Raw genomic sequence first — 19,786 nt, forward strand, 5'->3', positions numbered from 1 at the left:
AATGCTTTAAGGTGCCACCTTTGTAACGGCCCCACTTTTCTGCGATACCTAGCGGGTACCTTTTTGGCAACAAGGTCAGCCACTAAACCTTCGGGCTGCGATAAGTGCGATGTAGCTCTTTGTAAGCAGGGAGATTACTGGTACTTATACCATCATACTATTTCTTAGTGGGGTTATGTATCTTTCATATTAAGGCTTTTTATTGGTTGACATCCTTGTTCGGTACGAAGGTGGCACCTTAAAGCATTCAAAGGGATGGATTCAGCAAAAGCCACCACCAATGACGAGCCGACTCATAAAGTGGCGCCTGCACTGCGGGATCGTTCTGTGTGCGACGTGGGACTGGTGATCGTCCTGGGACTACTCGGTAGTCTGTGTTGGAGAAGCGAGAAAAGCCACTTGGAGCCGCGCAACTACTCCGTGCTATAACCATAGCAAAAAAACATTGGAGCCAAACATGTTGAGATTGAGACAAAGTTGAGATTGGGTGACGCTACCCAATAGGCCGCAGAGCCTGACACTATGATGACTGTCAGGGAGAGCTCGACGCTTGACCCACGTCCGACATTAAGGTTGTGGCTAGTTGAGGTTAGTCTTAGCCGAACCGAGGTCGTCTGCTTTGTCTGGCCTCCAGGCCCCCTCTTATGGGCATGGAGTTGTGATGACTGATGGGTGGGAGGGCGACCCGCTTTCGCTGCTGTTCTGTTGCTTTGTTCCTGGACTTCTCAAACGTATCCCACATTGATTCCACACTTTTAGCAAATTGAACGTCTCTCCCACACGCGCCAACATCTTGGCATCCAGCATTGTCACGCAGTGAACAGACGGGTGTCATGTTGTTTGCCAAGGGTGGCTAGAGAACCATGATTACGTGGCTCGCTCCGGACAGGCCAAGAAGGCAGGCGAAGCGTGTATGTGCGTTACATACACATACAGATACGGAGCTGGAGAAGAGACGATGGGGTTTTCAGGCGCAGATCCCCGACTCCTGACCTAATTAAAGCAGAGCAGAGAACGAGGCGGCCTTGTACGGAGTACTTGGGGGACCTCAGCGGATGCCAAGATATGCGCGTGGTCTGTAGTTATCTAGTAGTACTTCGTATGGAGTTGGCTGCTCCGATATACTCACAAGGTTACTAACTACCTAGGTACCTAGGTGGTTCTGCGACGGGACAGGCTTAGGAGCCATGGCCGCCGCGTGGCAGAATGGGTTTCGCGTGGGGAGGGAGCCCAGGGATTTGATGACGACGAGAAAGGATGTCCCAGTAGTTCATCCATAAAAGGTCAACTGGACTGTATGACATGCCGAGAGCTGCTGATGACTACTTTACCCAGTACCTAGCACCTGCCTAGGCTCAGCATTGGAAAGGGGACCAGACCAGACTCTTTGCCAATTCCTGCCAGTTTGCCAACATCCTGGGCTGGCTGTTGTGTCGATTGTGTCGAGTGCTGCCAGCTGCACCATCATCTGCGTGCTGCAACGGCGGATATTGGATTCACTTTGTTGCTTCCTTAAGAATAACGTGCCAAGCGTCGTCTGACCAAGCCAAGGATCCCTTTTATGCACAAATTGACCAGAGCCTTTCCTCCTTTTTCATCTGGCAGGCACCTCCTGAACTTCTCCCCCCCCCCCCCCCCCCCCCCTGGTTCTCAGTCATACATACATACGTATTTGTGTGTCTCTTTTTTTGTTTCTTTGTATTCTCTTCGTTTCTTGCTCAATTCAACATATCGCATTGATTGCCCTGTGGCCCATACGACTGGCAAAGTTCCTCTGGTCTCAAAACTTGTCAGCTTGCATACACAGACGTCGCTGCATCCCGACGTCAGATTAGACGCGGGACGTCGACGGCGCTGCAATGCCCCTACACGGCCCCCTTCGATCAACCACATCCAGACCTCGGCCGGTTTTCTGGCTAATACCCGTAATCCTGTTCATTGCCGTATTACTCTTTCAGGATGTCATCTACCAGACATGGGCGCTCATATCGCTGAACATGCACTGGCGCGCCAACGCTGCCGACTTTATACTTTCCGCTGAGCACGACAACTTTGACGTTACTTTTGCGAATTACACACGCAGCCAACTTACTGCGGGCGAGCCGTACCAGGATGTTGTCCCCCCCGTGCTGCACCACATCGCCCTCGGCACCAGAAGGGAGGACTGGCGACCTCAATGGGAGGAGGCGCTGCAGAGCTGTGTCGATTTACACCCCGACTGGGAAACGCGGCTGTGGACAGACGACGATGCCGTCCCCTTTATTGAGCAGAAGTTCCCAGAGTTGAAGGACATGTGGGACAGTTACCCGTACGCGATTGAGCGGATTGACGCCCTGCGATACATGATCCTGTACGAAATGGGCGGCGCGATTCTCGACTTGGACGTGCGATGTAGACGGGCCCTCGGACCGCTCAGGCGCTTCGGCTTTGTCGCGCCAGAGGCGCACCCAACGGGCTTTTCGATCAGTTTCCTCATGGCGAGCAGGCATAATCCGATGGTGGGCACCATCCTCGACAACCTGCCAGCCTTCAACAAGCGGTGGTTCGGGCTGCCCTACGCCGCCGTCATGTTCAGCACAGGCGGCCATTTCGCATCCGTGCTGCACACGCTGCAGCCAAATCGAAAAGACTACAAGATTCTCCCCGGCCCTCTTCACAGCCTCAACGGCCGAGTCGTGACCCCTCTCTTCGAGCACCTGGGCAGCTCGTCGTGGCACTCGTATGATGCGCAACTCATCACCATGTTGGGCCACGCCCACCTGATGCCCATCTTCTTCGGGGTAGGCGTTGCGCTGGCCTTGTACGTCAGGAGGCGGATAATTATCCGGCGCTTACGCTTATCTTGAAATTTGCATTGCGCCTGAGCAAGCATTGATTACTATTTGTTTTTGTGCCCTCCTTGTACCTGTTTACCAAGCACTTATACCAAATACCCGTTTTGTGTCACGGACAGACATGGGCGGCGGTGAGCCCGAGGTTACGGCAGATATTGAACATGTTGCCTTTTTTTTTTCAAAGAAGCAACTTGGTGCAAAAGGTGGATTCTTCACATGCGAGGATGGATGGGTCTGTGCAGCGTGGAAAGGAGACATTCAATTTCGAGGTTTGCGTTTTGGCAGAAGGCAGAATAGGTAGGACGCGGCCTGCGTGGACTGGTATGACCCCTTTGGCTGAGATGGCCTATAAATATATAATGGAATTAGTATCGGATTATGCGCATCTCCGTACAAGTCGTGAACCTAGCATGCCATCGAACCGGTCGTGCGGAGAGAGCTTGTTGTCTTCCTTGTCTTGATGACATCTTGGCATAACTAGTAGTTACCCGGTATTTACGAAACGGGAATTGCCGCGAGCTGCTGTCGAAGTTTAGGGTTGTGGAAGCTACACGGACGGGGTGTATTTCGTCGAGGCGCAGCTATTCGATATTGCACCTAGGGGCCGGTGATTACGTGTTGAGGGTGTTTGTTATCTTGCGCGCTGGATACTTGAAGCGGTTGAAGGATGTTGTTTGGAGTCGACCTGGTTGGGACTACAGACCTCCATGTCGACCGAGTAACACCGGTGTGTTGTGACTCGAGAGGCTGCCTCAACATTATTCACAAGGACTTGCTTGCCGAGAACTTGGAGTGGGGCTACGGTAAGCTTGGACTTTTATAGCATCGTCCAAGATCCCTCTCCCGTGGCATGGCATGATTTTTATTCTACGCCGCCGCCAAGGACGTGTGCCTGCTCACGCATACAAGTTCGTTCAGCCGCATGAGGCACTTTACCAAATACTCAGTGTACATAGAGCTGCACGGTAACCCAAGGCGGCGCAGCAATTGGAGATGGAAGCTCTTTTTCTAGCTCCGGCCAAGCTCAGCGCCTCCTTCATGCGGTGCACGTGTGTAGTTTGTGTCGCAGGGCACAGGTGTAATATTCTCTTTGGAGGCGATGCGCACTACTGACGAGGCAGTCGCCTACGGAACAATGGCCGTGTTCCACCGACACCGAAAGCATGGCGCGAGATGTGTGCTCCCTATGATCGGAGTCAATGCAAGATGACAGGCGGGAGCATCTCTGCAACGCCATGCCCAATGATGGAATGCGCTGCAAGTCTATGCTGGCGACGAAGCTGGCCCCATCGGGAAGCAAAAGTGTTCGGGGGGCATCCAATCACACCACATGCAAGTGACGCCCGTTGTCAATTCGTTGGCGACAATCAGTGTTTCTCACTGTCAAAGCAGACGGACCAATAACTTAAGCAGGCAGCTGACATGTACAATGCCTGAGATCAGTTTGATCGGTGTCCCCACGCTTTTACGTACATATGTGGTTGGGTTGTGTGGTTGCATGTTCGCCGTGTTCAACATGGTGTGCCAAATATATCCCACCCTCCAACGACGCCATTTAAACCAGCCGGACATTGAGTTTGGCCAGGCGGGGTTGACGGGATCAGCTCCATCAAATTCAATCTTGGCTTCTGGAAAATGTCGGCTTCTAAATAAAGACACTTGCCATGGGATCGACGGTGCGACCGCAATACTAACTGCAATCGCGATTTGCCACCGCCAAGCCGACAGACGAAGGACGGTAGCGTGAGGGGGAAGGGATATTGAATGAACGGTGAACGGTGAGCTGTGAGCTGTTCAATCTCCTGTTTTGCCTGTTTGGAGCATCAGTTGATTCGCCCAACCATCCACCTGCCTGGGCTATGACTTGACACGGAGTGACGTTGGAAATGGCCACTGATGATGTGCCGTCCGCGAAACACGCCACCATTGATTGACCGTGAGTGAGCACTTGGAAATGTTGTGACACATGCCAGCATGCGGCAATGCTCTATCCTATGACAGACGCTCACATGGCAGATGGACGAATGCAGCGGCAGGACTGGCTGCGACGGGGGGTGACACAAGGGCGACTGACGACGTATGTTGCGAGTGTTCAATGCAGTCCATGGCGTTTGTTCAGGCCGATGAAACGACGGCGTCCAAGGTGCCCAAGGGATGGCATTGCTCGCACAGTCCATGAGGAACAAGTTGTTGATGTTTTGGCAAGATCAACATTGTATCGGTCCAATGAGGTGCATCAAGTGCTCTGCCAAGTTCCAAGCATCCGCCGACACATTGATGGACTGGCACGCTGTCCCCTCCCTGCCGTAGCGGGCTGGCGAGTGCCGTTAGCAGCCCCAGTAGCCTAATTAGGCCAGCTGCCCTCAAGTGCTCCCTGTACACATGTGCGGCGGCGCCACCGCCTGGGCACCTGTTGTTCGTTGCAGTGCTAGTTTCTACAGAGTACGGGCCGCTGGGGCTCGTGTCTGGCCTTTGTCACTCCAGGAATTTGCTGCCTTCAATCTTCTGCCACCCGTTTGAGCCACCTTGTTCCGCACTGACGCTACTTTTGACCTCCGCACACGGCAACGCCCCTTCGCTTCAGACCATTGTCTCATTAGTTTCCAGTCTCCTTCTCCAACAAGTACCTCTCGGCGCACCGTCTTGTCAAAAACCTTTTAGAACGCCATGTCAACCTTGTACAGTTTCGCAACCTCATAATTCCTTCTGTGCCCGCATGGTTGCCGCGAGCATCCGCCTACCGCTGGCCCTGAGGAAGCATTCAACCTCGCCATGGACGACCCCGTCGTGACAGAAAAGCGGCGATCTAGCATCGAAAAGGCACCCGTCCAGGTCGCAGCCGACTCCGATGCCTTCCATCGACTTCCCGACGAGATTATCGAGCAGTAAGCTATGCCTTCCCCCTATGGGGCCGCCGCCTCGTCTGCTGTCGTTCCTGAAGATACTAACGTGCCACAAGAATACTCCTCGCCGCCGAACCAAGCGATTTCGCATCTCTGGTTCTCCTCAATAGCAAGTGGAGAGCAACATCTCAACGCCCTCACCTTTACACACATCAATTGGCGCAATGCCCGTCCTTTGCAACCTCACATTCCCCGGTTCCCACCGCCGTAGATGAGAATCTGCTCGCACTTCGCCGCCTTTTTGCACGCGAGGTCAAACGAAACCTATTCGAAGCTTATTTGCGCCCCAAACGAACTTTGATAAAGTTGGTGTCCAATTCAATCAGCTCTTCATCATGTCCTGGTGGGGAGGGGATGCAGTTTGCCTCTTCACCCAGAGGCCAGCACCTTCTGGCATACAACTCGTCGAGGATTTACGTCATCGATGTCTGCAGCCCAACAGTCAACGTCAAACGGGAGTTTAAGATTCAACGACGACCAGCTTCGGCCTGCATTACTGATGATGCTCATACTCTTGCTGTGCTGTCGAGTGAGATGCAGGTCGATATTTATGATTTGACCCAGTCGCCACCACATCGAGAGCACTCCCTGATTTTGGACAACAAGCCACAGACAATTGCAATATCCGCTTGCGGTGCCGTCCTTGCTGCTGCATATGATGGAGGCATCGAAGTGTCTTCCTTGAAATCGTCCGCTCTGGCGACAGAAAAGAGAGCTGTCAAGTGTGACGCGGTTGACGCCTTGGCCTTTTCACTCGACGGGACCCAGCTTTTGGGCACCACGGTAAACTCATCTCCGCCATGCACTGTTGTTCTCACAGCACCGTACTATGATCCTGGTAGCCAGCTGTTGGAGGAAAATTTGGGTGCCATGTGGACTACCTCGATCCTATTTCCGAATACGAGTCGTGACTGCAGTCATGCCATATGGTTGCCCGATGACGAACACGGAGAGCCCGAGTGGACATTCACCTATGACCGCAGCTTCGAAACCTTTCGTGCCGTGCGCCTCGATGATCTCCGAAATGGGACGACTTACTTCACTGGCCCGATTCCAAATGCCAAGTTGCAGACGAAGCTCTTGCCCTGTACTCTGCCCGCCACCACCTCCCAGGGAGAGCTGGTTTCGGCAGGTTTTCAGGGCAACGAGGTTTGGATTTACGGCATCCCCCAAGATTTGGACGCGATACCGGAAGCACCACCAGCAAGTCAGGATTCTACGTCGAATTCGAACTCGTCAGGACTAGGCAGGCATAATAGTACCCAAAGCAGCTTGTCCCGTCGCACTTCGATACGGGGTCACGACGGTGCTGAAGCCGAACCGGTGCCTCAGTGGCAGGTCCTCTGCGACAAGCTGCGGAACAATCTAGTTGCTGGATTCAAGGTTGCCGAGTTAAGTGGCGTTGGCAGTGTCAAGTGGGTTGGACACTTTGGAGAGCATTCCTCCCACGAACGGCTTGTGGCTACCGCCACAGGAGTCATGGGTCCAAGATTGGTGACAGATGAGGAGGACATCGACTTTGTTGATGGTGGGCGTATTGTCTTGCTGGACTTTGATTACGGCCTTGTGAATGGGGAGGCTGTAGAAATAACGATTGAAGTGGGAACGGACAGTGCCGAGCCACTGGCCGAGGAACGACGTGATTTAGAAACAGAGGTGGCCATAGTCCGACGAAGAACCGTTGCCCAGAAGCGAGGAGGCAGTGCTGCTCTTCTCCGAGCAGCAACCACAGCCGCCGGACGAGAGCCCCTTCCTAGTCTAATGCAGCCCGGCAACAAGGCAAACGACAATGACGACGACGACCCGTTGGCCCCAAGGACGGTTGGACAACACCCCATCAACCGCCGAACTGCAGCACCCACTTCGCAGTCTGAGGAAGAATTTGCATCCATGGAGGAGCAGGAGGCTCTTGATGCGCCCTACGCGCATGCTAGCCCTCGGTCCGGTACAACTCTTCGTCGGGCAGCTACGGCCGCGGCTGTGAATCGGCGACTAAATCCTCGCACGGCGGATGGTCGTCCTATCGAGTATCGTCGGGCCGACGGCCGTACTGAACATCCTCACGAGAGCGATGCCGACAACTGGGTGCCTCCTCCGCCCCCTTATCAAAAAGAAGACCCTGGTGATATGCCTGTCTTTATGCGTGGACCTCCGGTGGCGCCAATATCGGCTACGGACGACTCTGCAGATGCGAATAAATTCCCACCTTCGGCGGGTGGTTCCACCGGCGAGACTCTCAATAACTCTTCAACGTTAGCCCTGGAGCAGTCGGCCAATGCAACCAGGGATGGGACCCAATACACGCGGGCTCATCATCAGCATACCACAAGTGAGGCTACGGACATTGACAGACTGCAGGTCTCAGATGTACCTCGCCCGACATCCTCGCCTTCTATGCTATCAGTTCAAGGAGACGACATCTACGACGTGTCGCCGCCAGCTTCTCCACGCCTATCGTCTGCGCACCCTAGTGAGCCTGCGGCGCCTCAGGATCAAATGCCGTCACCTGCATCTCGCGGAAATACGTCAGCTGCAGCCTCTTTTGATACCGCCCCATCCCAGCAATGGACTGAGTTTTCCCCAGCGATATCAGCGGCTGCTCCCTTGAGTCCTGGTTCCAGCACTGGGCCCGGAGCTCGGCCCGGAGCGCCAATATTGGAACTGCGTATCCCTACATCTACGTTGAATATTATTCCTGAGCCAGAAGCAGAGCCAGTTGTCAGGCGCCTGTCCAACGCCCGAACGTGGCCGAAGCAAGTTGAGCAGCCAGGAACACAGTCAAACCTGGGCCCATCACAGCGGTTTTCTGGGCATCCCTACACTGCTCCGCCTTTGCACGCCACTGCAAACGATTTTGCAGCGGGTTCTCTTCCGCCCGCGCCGAGTTCCACTCAGATTGCGAGCCTGAGCAAGAGAATAAGTCAGGGCAATCCTCGCCGACTGTCCGGCAATATTTTGAATCCGCAGCTCTGGATGGGCAATGGCCGCAGTATGAATGAGCCCCTTGGCTCACCGTCGCAGAGCCAGCCCCCGGCCATTCCTGCGGATGAGGAAAGGGAAAGGTTTCATGTTGCAGACTTTGATCGACCTCTTATCATCAGTACACCAACCGGGGTTTCTGGATCGCATGATCCGCCTGAACGGCGAGGGTCTTCTGCACACGCAGAAACGCCTATACTTGCTCCAATTCCACGACGGCCGCGACCTGCCAACTTCCCGAGGACGGGGGGGACTGCGCAGCAACTGGAGAATATTTACAACAACCAGCCTGCTCCGGCCTCATTGCCTCCTCACATGCGTTCAACTGCTAACGCCTTGCCCATGTGGATGAGAACCCCGTCAAACTCGTCGCGTAGAACGCCTAACAGCGTCAACAGACGTCGCAGCCGTGCGGAAAGAAGCGCAGCAAAGAATGTGAAGGACGCCAAGAAGAAAGGGTGGATGCCCAAGAAGAAGAAGAAGGAGTCTGTCCCAGACAGTGCCGGATGGGTTGACATAACCACACCATCAAAGCCGAAGGAGAACAAATGTGTCCTTATGTGACGATATGCATTGCAAAGAGCGAGTTTTGATTGTTTTTCCTTGTCGTGTCAGACTAATATTCCATTTGTATGAGTACCTGGGCTTGGGGGCGTTTGCGAACATGTTTTCAATGGGGGTTTTGATTTTGGAGCAAAGCTCGTGTGGTGTGGCACCTCTCGTTGTACAAGGCTAGGGGATGGAAGTGCAGGAAGCAGTTTTCGAATATCCATTGCATAGCGTCTACGTTATTGTAGTATCATGGCCTGTCGTTTCACAATCAATGCTAGAAAGCATTAATATTCTGCGCCCTCGGGTATTTCTCTGCATGGGTCATGTAAGATGCTGGTGTTTGGTGTTGAGTGCCTGGGCAGAAAAAAAAAAACGTAGCCAACCCTGCTTTTGTCATCAATGCCCCAACCCGAGTCTGGAGGGATATGCAGGCCTTCCTTCCTCTCCGCGCGACTTGCACTTCACGGAGGGTAGCCCGACGAGGGAGGTTTTTTTGGTCACGCACGGCCGGCACTCGATGCGCCTCCTCGCCTCGTATTGCCGGCTGGAAGATCCCGGCCTTGACGTCTGTCTGCCCGGTGCTGTTGACCCAGCCGGCGGACCATCGGTGGCCGTTGGATCCGACCGAGTCGGTGCTTGGCAAAATCACACAGGTGCCCCGAGCATTATGCGGCTCGACGCTCGAGGACCTGGGCACCTGGGGCTGCAGTATGGTGGATGCGGTTTTGGCGTTTTTTCGAACAAGCTCTGAAGTCGACTGCGTGCCACCTGTTGCGCTTTTGAAGTGGGCACACGGTCATGGTGGGTTTCGTCAATACTCGGTTCTGCAAAGCAAGCATTGTCTTGGACGGCTTCACTTGAGCCAAGGTCACAATCAAAAGGGGCAATGTGCAAGTCCGCATGCCCTTGTCGGCGACGTTCACACAATGGCCTTTGATGGAAAACCACTGCAGGCAAACTCGCCTAGCCAGGCCTGCCCCAAAACAAGTCGGCACCTTTCATCACCCAATGATGGAGTGCCCGACAAAGAATCACACGTGTGCAACCAACAACCTCTATTGCTATCGGGAGTACCAAAGAATTAGAAAACAAGAAGAAGAAAAAAAAAAGCAAAAGCCTGACCGCCCAACACGGGGATCTCCAACTCCAGTCCAGAGACAAACGAAATTTCGATGCAAAATGGCTCGTTACCTTTTTTTACCTCTTCATGTACAGTCATGTATTCCCTTTATCGCACAGCCCGTTGGTCAAATGTCAAACTCGGCGTCACTCCCCACTTGCGTGCTGTCGTCTTCATATTGTTGTGAAGATGGCACAAACTCACAACCTTTCAACGTCGGAGGCGTCTTCATCATAACTTTGGTGTCGTTCCGGGAACTCGTAGCCTCTGGCTTCCAGGCACGTACCCCCCGTTGCGATGAACACCGCTCATGTCCGCTTGGTCCATCAAGTCGCTGAACGTTGTGCCACGGTAATTATGGCGGCCGTCGCTGCGGTGGCTCATCATGTCGGGGTCGGCAAACACATTGATGCTCTCCCGGCTGGGCTCATCATAGGCCTCTAGCGTCGAGATTCTGCGCGACTGTGTGTGTGTGCCTCTCATTTGCCGAATGGGTGGCAGACGCGCGCCGACATGTCCCGTGCGTGCGTTGCGATCGTCCTCGGATGTCAGGGATGATCGTGACAGGCGCGATGACTGGAGAGATGGGTTAGGCGAGTTAAATCGATTAGGTATGGCCGAGTGTGTGTTTTGCATCTGCCGCTCCGGTAGTCCTAAAAACCGAGAGCAGCGGTCCATGAAGGAACGTCCCTTTGGTGGCGGAGGAGTGTTTTCTTCCACCTTTCGAATAAAGTCTACACGGCCGGCCTGGTTATTCAAGATGGGCGGAGAAATCTCCCTATATGGCCCGGGCTTGGGAGATTTTTTCGAACGGCTTCGTACGCAGAGGAATATTATCCCTATCAGGAGACAAAGCGCGAGAACACCGCCAACCGCCCCTCCAATGATGGATATCTTCTCGGCCCCGAGAGAAGACGAATTGTTCTCTTGGCTCGCCCCTGTTGAAGTGGCCGCGGCTGCTTGCGCTGTCGATGTCGAAGTTGAAGGTGATGTAGCTTTTGCCTTGGCCGTAGGCGTCAATGTTGAAGTCATGCCCGGGGGCGGTTTGGACTGATCCGAGTCCTTGGTGCACGACGAGCTATCCGCCGAGCAGGTATACCCGAAGGGGCAGCAGAAATTGCTACCGCATGCCGGTAATTGAGCGCCCCGCGCAGTGGTTTTTATAGGAGCGTCTGGATGTAATGTCGGGTCTTGTTCGGACACGTCACAGGTGATGGGTTGGATCTTGGTACACGAGCTATCACTCGGGCAGCAAATGACGGTGGTATTCCCTGCCAGAGGGACACAATCACTGCTTGTAGGGCAACACAGCCCGTCGGAGAGGCCCTGCGACGCACAAGATGTTTTCCCGCTTGTTGCGCAAGTATCGCGAGCGAAGAGCGCCGGGGTTGGGTTTGAAGACACGACGCCTGCGAGGAGCAGCAGCCGAAGATGCGGAGGCAATCTGGTCATCGTGTATTTGAGAAGCGATGTTTCGTTCTGATATATAGTGGAAAAGCCGATTTTTGCTTGTAGATGGCGGGTGAATATGTTGGTTTGGTGACGAGGTGAAAGTTGCTGATATGTTCGGTGCTGATAATGATTTCGCAGAGAGGGAAAAAAAAAAAGCGTTGTTGTATAGTACAAAAGTTGAAATGTAAAAAGACAGGAGGAAAGGGCCGATAGAAATGATGCTACGATATCCGACTGATGTTCAGTTCCATGAACAAATGAATTAAGAGTCCTGCTTGTTCAGAAGTAGTACAGACAAGATGGATGGGCAGACGAAAGGCCATTCACTAGAAACTGGTCGGTCAAAGGACAGCGGGACCACTGCAAGACACATGCATGGCGAACGAAGAAGGCAAGAGTTCAAAAATCGTGAGTCCAAGAAGAAAGGTCCAAGAAGTCATGCATTCACTCCAGCTGCTGCTACTGTTCATTCCTTGTTTTTGCCGCCGCCGCCGTCAATACCACGTCGCAGCTCTTGAATCTTGCTCACACCCGGCCGCCATGGGCTCACCACTGCAATCGAATCGTTCATAGCTGCGCATTTTTGTTTCCGCCAGTTCCGTCGTGGCCTCGTGGCCTCCTTTTGATCCTTGGCTAGTGTTCAGTCTCGCAGGCGTCGAAACCACTCGGCCACCGATTGCGCGGCAAATGTGTCACTGAAGAGACGTCGAACAGGGAGACACGGCATGAAGAGTGACCAAGGGCCAAATTACAGGTTGGGAAGAAAAGGTTGCGGATAGTCTGACGGGGCGCTTGGGAAAAGGCAAAAAAAAAACCAAAAAAATCGACATGGTCGAGAATATCGACTGGACACTGAGCGTCTGCAGATTTCGCTTGCGACACGATGGTGCGTCAGGACAACCGAGTCGCTGCCAAGCGTGTGAATTGATTGGCCAGAGATGAATGAATGTTGGTGCAGGCGGTTATGGGCGATGGCGGGAGGGCGGGGCATCATTCGCTGGCGCTTGCCGACACCACAGACACAGCAGCTGCGGGGTCAGTGTTCCTGCCATTTCTGCTTGCCTTGTTGCCTTGTTGCCTTGGTACCTGCTGGCCGCTGGCTGCTGTCGGCAGTCACGCCCAACAGACTTGACACCTCCATGCATATGAGTCTGCTAGATCTGCTCCGCCCTCAATTTATTAATGCTGACCTGCCAAGTTTACCCGCTGCCCATGCTGTGCTGCCTCATTCAATCCGCGTTGCGGCACATGCCGGCCATGGCCTCTGCAAAACGATAGCCTTGACGGGTTAGGGATATATTTGGGACTCTACAATACGACGGCCAAGAAGGAAACTTCATGGCACCATCCATCCTCATGCGAGCCGCGGTCATCCACCTGTGTGCTCCTGTCAGCTTGCAACTCTTGTTTTGCATGGATGAACTAGAAATACTCAAGAGTCAAGTCAAGTACGTTATAGTCCACAACAGAGTATATTGGCCTTCCAATAAATACATACTCACAAACAATAGTACATTATGCTATAGCGCGCGATAGCAAGATACCTGGTCTGCTCGACGTTTTGCCCCCCCCCCCCCCCCCCCCCCCGCTTTCAAACATGGCCGAGCTGTCAAGTATGCAGATATCTTAATGACTTGGGCACGAAGTTCTTCACCCCAAGGCGACAATAACGCTGTCCAATTATTACCCAGGTACTCCGTATACTAGACATTATTTATGTGTGTACCTGCTTAGTAGGTGGTGCAAGCACGGTACAGTTACATCCATATCACCTCGCCTCAACACGCCGCAGACCCCATGCCTTCCCCGGCCACGAATATTTGCCAAGTCATTCGAGGCCCAGCCTTCCATTGCATGCCGAACCTGATGCTCGGAAATAGCAGACAATGCCCAAGATGCCGCCCCAACGATGCATCCCAACATACAGCAGCCGGCAAACACATGTCAATGGTGCATCATCCTTGTCCGGCCCCCACGCCAGCGACGCGAGTAGCGGTGCATTTCAAAAACGACAAGTGTTGGGACAGCATCACCGACCCAGATGAGTCTGTCTGCTTCTCGACTCGATTGCACCGTTGTGTACTTTGCATCCTTGCCTTGCTATTGAGTGGGCATTGAGTGCGGCTGCACAGCTCGTCCTCATGAATGGAACGCCATGTTATGACGGGCAGAGTACCACTTGATACAAAACCCAGTAACATGTCATCTGCATGACGGAATGAAGGCTGCCCTGTATAGAATCAGCCAGGGCTGCCACTATTACCATGTGCAACTTTACAACGTAAGAATTGCGCCTCCAGAGTAGCCCATGCATGCAATGGTCCGTGCTGCGCCTCGGATTGCCTAGTATTGCCAAGTTTGGTAGCAAGCCAGCACGCTGTCCTCGAGTGCTGCTTTTGCACGTCTCCTGACAAAAGCCAGCCATCATGAGATCAGACACCACCAACCAACCAGCCTGAGCTTGCCAGACGTGCAGCATCACGAAGCCACTCACGAGATGGCCTCGACGCCAACCCGCATCGCCTTGATTTGGGTCTGCAGAAATACCACCACGCACCGCGTCACCCGCCACCCCCAGGTCCCGTCCCCGCGGCATTGTCCCATCAATGTTCAAACCTCCATGCATCACAAGCAGCCCATCAGTCGTTGGTCGCGCCGCGCCGCGCCGCACCGCCCGCTATGAGGCCTTCCCCCTTCTCCCCCCTTCTTCCCCAGCAATTGCGTCCCCTAGCCCTGCTCGGCCTCAGCTAGGAGCATTTGTACTGGATTCTGCTTGAACCAGGGGCCGTTGTCTACGAGGTGACGTGTCTACGCTCACACCCTCCGCAGGCCAGCTGCCACAGTTCGTCGACACTGTCTTGCAAGCCTTTCCAGCAATTGGCTCCCCAGGGTGCCGTAGAACGCGACGCATCGCCTTTTGTGTTGGGACTGCATGTTTCCCAGCACCACCATTTCCCCCGACGCCCGGGCCAGGCAAAAGCTGCGCAGGCTGCGTTGCAGCAAAGCCGTTCGGCGTACAAAACACAGTAGCACTCCCCCGACAGCCGCGTTCATGGTCCAAAGCCAACTAAGCCGTCCGGCCGTGAATTCCGCCTACCGCCACAAGTTCGTCGCCTGGGCCTCTTGACGAAAACACCTGTGCTTTCTTCTTGCATCTCTTTCTGTGCGAGTGAAGAGACAGATGACAAGGAGTCCGATGCACAAACCGCCGTTGCGCTTTGTCAAGTACATAGTGGTTGAACGTGCTGCCCAGCGGGAATAGCCGTTTTGTAAAAGACAAGGCTTTGATTCCGTTGTACAAAGAACTTCTCGATTCCATGTTGGAAAAGCCCCCATGCGGTGTTGGCCCCGTGTGTTTGCTCCTCGGATACGAAGGTACCATTGTTGGCACATCCAAAGGTTTCATCTCTTCACAGCACAAGTGTCTTGCCTCTTGTGTGGTTTGGCAAAGGAACCTAGTTCCTGCTGCAACACTGTAGCTGCCTGTCCCACGCGATCCGCGACCCGATGCGATGAGCAGGCGATATGAATGAAAATAAATAGCAAGGCGTCGGATGCACCGCTTCTCCATCTCACATCATCCACGTTGAATTCGGAGAAATCTAAAGATAGCCCCTTATCCCCCTTGCCTGTATAACGTCAAGCCACGCGCATCGCCACCCGCTAAATAGACTTCCCGCTTGGGCTTATCGGGCCCTTTGCCGTTGTGCGATTTGCCCGTCAATGGAAAGCCAGGACCACACAACATCGCAGTAATGGACAGTCAGGATGCTCATGTAACAGTGGATGGGGTGCGTCGGTCAGACCAAGACGATTGTCGGTTCCGTCTGTGCAAAGGCCATCATCTCCTTCACTGTTTCAATAAGGACGTGATTGCTTAGGTTATTAGTGTAGGTATTTGTATTTATTTGCTATGTACGGGGTCAGTGTTGTCTTCCTACTCTTTCAGCAGCCTTCAACGGGCTGTATGTGTTGCCTTGCCCTGTCCCAACCATAACCCCCAAACTCCAAGCCAGCCCTGTAGGCGGGGGACTAACGAGTGACGCCCTCTGGATCCAAGAATTTAAATGTCCTCAAAACCCAATAACGGCTAGAAACAAAAAAAAAAAAAAACCTGCAAACGGGAAACAAACAAAAGCATCATCCGTGACTCCATGATCCCAGCTCATAACCAATCGTCAATTCATCAACTCCCGTCTCTACCCCTCACCCAGTCATCCACGAGTTGTTCCAAGTGTTGAAAATGTTGAAGAAGGCTTCTCTGTTGCTTCTCTCTGTTAAAAAAGAAAAATGGTGTGACCCCGGTAAGCCTCGCGGCGTCCTCTATGTGAAGTCCCATGCCAGTAGGGTATATTGTAAAAATCAAGGTGGCTGCGAAGCCAAGAATGATCAACGAAAATCAACAGAAAAAAAATAGTCATGACTGGGGAAGAGAAAAAAGATGTCTGTGGCAATTGATGCAGTAGCCAGCAGATATGCAAGTGAAGAATCAAGTTTCAGCAAAGGTATCCCGCCTTTTGGTCAACACAGACTACAAAGCAGGCGCCAAAAAAGAAAGGGGGGGGATGAGAAGGTGGCAAAAGGCTAGTTGACAGAAGTCAAATCCCGCTTCCAGTCTCGTCTGAACACGAAGCATTTTGACAATCCTTCTCAAAGAAGACCTGCAACTTTGAAAGAAGGCTAAACTCATGCCATGCAATACAGTTGCGGATATTTAAAGACATTCTTAAATCAACAAGAAGTCCCAACCCCTGTCTTGCATGACATCACGCCAAGTTGACGAACGGCTGCATAATCTCAGACGAGCATGATCCAGGAGTCGCAACCTGGGTCAAGCTCTCAGCTCGGATCCATACTTCTCGAACGACCGTCACCATCCGGCCAAAAGCGCCGCACATGGCGTCATGACCAAGCAGAGCAACGCGCTCTTCGAAGAAAGATCGGAAGTTGCTTCCAGGCAAGCTTACGGACCCAGCAATGAGGTAGACCCAGACAAGGCTGCGATCGTAGCCATGTGGTCCAGAGGGGATGAATTGAAGTGTGGTCGTCAATTTCTCAATTAAAGCTCGAGGAGAAGGTTGGCTTGGGCTGAAGCCAGGAATCAAGCTGCAGAGGTAGATTCGAGCAGCAATTCGGAAGGCCGAAGTAATGTTCTTGCAGAGCTGCTTGGGTGACAAGATGCCACTGGCATTGAAGGGCATCTTGGGGCCGGTATCGCCGACCTCGGTGAGAGTGAGCTGCTCTCCCAAAGCGGACACGTGTTGGCAGAGAGTGTAGTCGTCCATGCCGTCCTTTTTGAGGGAGTCGAGGCAGGCAATCTCAGAGATGAGGTACATGACCCGGTCCTCGCAGCCCATGAGCTCGCGGAGCCCGAGCTGGGAGTTGACAGGAGACAAGTGCTTCTCCCGGTATGTGTGAGCAAAGGTAGGCGAGGTGCCCTGCATGGTGGCGCCGAGAATGTCAATCCAGCCCGTCAGTGTCATATTGAAGGGAGTCGGTCCAACCTGGCCAGCAGGGTCGGACACGAGCCGGGGAAGGTCGAGCTTCTGGACGAGGCTGATGGCAGCCTGGAAGTGTTGGTGCCAGGCGATATCCAAAAGGCCATCATCGAAGCGGCCGACGATGCACTGGAAAAAGATGAGGCCCAGAGTAGCTTCCAGGATCTGTTGGTGGTTCTCGTCACGCTTGAGCGACTCGCAAAGCGAAAAGATGGTAGCATAACGGTGCTTCATGATATCCTCATCAATGTCCTTGGCAGGCAGGTTGGCGTGGGTCTTGAGGTGCTGAGCGGCAATACTAAGACAGCAGTTAAGAAAGACACCGTTGGACTGCAGGGCAGGAAGAATCAAGTCGGACCCGACAGACCCGTGTTGGTTCGACTCCAGGATAGGGAAGATGATGGGCAAAACGTATTGGATGAAGTGGTCCAACAGAAGCTGATGGCTTTCCTCCAGCTCAATTCTGAACTGCTTTGATCCATTATGTGAGCCGTGCGCAAAGTCAAAGAAGTTGACATTGAGTGCCTCCTCAGCCATAGACTCCCGCCGCTCTTGTCGAATGTGCTCAGTCCATCCGTTCTCGAATTGGCCAGACGGCAGAATGGTTCCAGGAGGAGGGGGGGTCTGGTAAGTGCTGAATGTGGCCACATGGGATTCCCTGAGCGTGGGAACATCGTTGACGAACATTTGTCGCTCCGTCTTGACATCAACTTCATAAGGTGAGTAGCCATTGAAGACGTAGTCGGGGTGTAATTGGGCGTTGTACGCAGTAAACTCGGTTCCATTGGGCGGGCTGTTGAAGTTGAAGCCACCGGAGTAATGGGAGTCGATGGAAGCAGACCTTGTGCGATCCATGGGGTCCGAGAATGTTGCCGACGTAGGCACCGAATGCGACAGTCCTGGAGGCGGGCTGACAGAGGTGTGAACTGAGCTGGAGGTCTTTTCTGCCAACTTCTTGCGCTTGATGATGCCCTTGATGTCTTCCTTTTGCTTTCTTCGAGCATCATTGTTGCTCCACCAGATGGGTCGCTTGTATTCGCATTGTAGCCCAAGGTGCTTGCAGGCAGTGCACATCGGTGTGCCTTCATCACACTTCTTTCGTCTTAATCTGCAGGTGTAGCAGCCTGTTGGGGAAGAAAAGAAAAAAGACTCTGTTAGCTTCAAAGCGTTCAATTGAGCACGAAACGAGGCTGCAAGGTGTGTAGAGAAATCACTGGCAAAAGAAAGATGGAGAGAAAAAAGGGCAAGAAGCGGCGGTTGCGACTCCCTCTTTGGTTGTCGGTCTCGTGTAAGTGAAGAAGTGGGTAAAGTGAAGAAGGTGCGTGTAAGTCGGACTCGGCATTACCTGTTCTTGACCTGCGGTGCATCTGCGTCTTTGACTTTGATTTTGGGTTTCCATTGCTAGCTTTTGACGCCGATTTGACTTTTGCACTCTGCGCAACTGCCATTTTTGCAACTGCGGATGCTCCCTTGGAGCAGTTGCGATAGTCGGGGGGCGACGAAGGCATTTGTATGGTACTGGACGTGCTCGATGCTATGTGCGAGAGCTGCCGAACAGGGCAACCAAAGAGCAGCAAGAGAAGCTTGCAAGGGTGTGGGGCGTGTGTTCGAAGGTGGGGGTGCCGTGAGTGTGTGCGGAGAGAGCTACCCTGCGGGAGGGGTGCTTTGGCACGGTGCGGACTGGGTTGCTGCACCGTGACTTTGGGGAGCGAAAAGCGAACTGCGAATCCAGAGGCTGGATAGACAACCAGTCCGTTCCGTTCGTAGTCCAGGGTTTTCCCCTCCAAGTCCAAAGGTCCCCAGCGTCGATCCGATAGTCGACCGTGGAGCGAGCTTTGCGCCTGATTTCCCTGCTCCTGGGTGGCTGACCAAGACTGGTCTCGAAATTAGCTAATTATGTGTCGCGTTGCTGGAGGCTGTTATCAGCTCCTGACTGGTCAACACGTTGCGGTCGACTTGTCGTATGCACACACGCTTGCGGTGCTTTTCTGTTTTCTCCCTGTCCGTATAATGAATGACTGGTGTCGAGCAAGTCCGGCTTGCTCTTGACGGGAGATGGCGTTTGAGGGCAGGAGAAAATAATATTAGAGTCTCGTCCTTATTATGTATGTATTGAGTGAGGGGAGAGAGGACCCGACCAGGGGCAAAAGAGAAAAGAGGGTTAAATGAAAGAAAAGGCCTTTTTGGCAACACTTGGAACTTCTCGTCGTCTACACCAAGAAAGGGAGAGAAAAAGGGCAAATTAATGGACAGTCGAAGGAAGGCCAAAGGCTTATATCATGGTCGCCATTCTCACAGCCAAGGACGGCGGCATCTTGGCCAAGTTGACAGCCAGTGGGCACAAACATATTTTTGTTTCTATTTTTGAACCACACACTAATTGGACCGTCATTACACGGTTTAAAAAAGAAAGTGAGAGAGTCTGCGCTTAGAGAAACCAATGAGGAG

The 19,786-nt window shown here is 53.2% G+C and overlaps 5 protein-coding genes across 5 annotated transcripts; 2 read left to right on the top strand and 3 right to left on the bottom strand.

Moving 5' to 3' along the window:
* Positions 1-1,859: 1,859 nt before the first annotated feature.
* J3458_002856 (uncharacterized protein) lies at positions 1,860-2,846 on the top strand (the record flags this gene model as incomplete). Its single annotated transcript, XM_007814306.2, has 1 exon — positions 1,860-2,846. The coding sequence occupies one exon, from the start codon at positions 1,860-1,862 to the stop codon at positions 2,844-2,846; it is 987 nt and encodes a 328-aa protein (XP_007812497.2).
* Positions 2,847-3,689: 843 nt separating this feature from the next.
* Positions 3,690-9,737, top strand: J3458_002857 (uncharacterized protein). The gene is made up of 2 exons (XM_066117432.1): positions 3,690-5,719; positions 5,794-9,737. Exons 1-2 carry the CDS (start codon positions 5,607-5,609, stop codon positions 9,278-9,280), a joined length of 3,600 nt encoding a protein of 1,199 aa, XP_065977217.1. The 5' UTR covers positions 3,690-5,606; the 3' UTR covers positions 9,281-9,737.
* A 232-nt stretch (positions 9,738-9,969) lies between these two features.
* Positions 9,970-12,750, bottom strand: J3458_002858 (uncharacterized protein). The gene is made up of 2 exons (XM_066117433.1): positions 12,530-12,750; positions 9,970-12,443 (listed from the first exon to the last, which is right to left on the bottom strand). Exon 2 carries the CDS (start codon positions 11,838-11,840, stop codon positions 10,620-10,622), a length of 1,221 nt encoding a protein of 406 aa, XP_065977218.1. The 5' UTR covers positions 11,841-12,443; positions 12,530-12,750; the 3' UTR covers positions 9,970-10,619.
* A 1,248-nt stretch (positions 12,751-13,998) lies between these two features.
* On the bottom strand, positions 13,999-14,466 carry J3458_002859 (uncharacterized protein; the record flags this gene model as incomplete). Its single annotated transcript, XM_066117434.1, has 1 exon — positions 13,999-14,466. One exon carries the CDS (start codon positions 14,464-14,466, stop codon positions 13,999-14,001), a length of 468 nt encoding a protein of 155 aa, XP_065977219.1.
* A 1,268-nt stretch (positions 14,467-15,734) lies between these two features.
* On the bottom strand, positions 15,735-19,693 carry UME6 (DNA-binding transcriptional regulator ume6). The gene is made up of 2 exons (XM_066117435.1): positions 18,684-19,693; positions 15,735-18,462 (listed from the first exon to the last, which is right to left on the bottom strand). Exons 1-2 carry the CDS (start codon positions 18,844-18,846, stop codon positions 16,607-16,609), a joined length of 2,019 nt encoding a protein of 672 aa, XP_065977220.1. The 5' UTR covers positions 18,847-19,693; the 3' UTR covers positions 15,735-16,606.
* Positions 19,694-19,786: the final 93 nt, after the last annotated feature.

Source organism: Metarhizium acridum, assembly GCF_019434415.1.
Source record: "Metarhizium acridum strain ARSEF 324 chromosome Unknown scaffold_13, whole genome shotgun sequence".
Classification (NCBI taxonomy): Eukaryota; Fungi; Ascomycota; class Sordariomycetes; order Hypocreales; family Clavicipitaceae; genus Metarhizium; species Metarhizium acridum.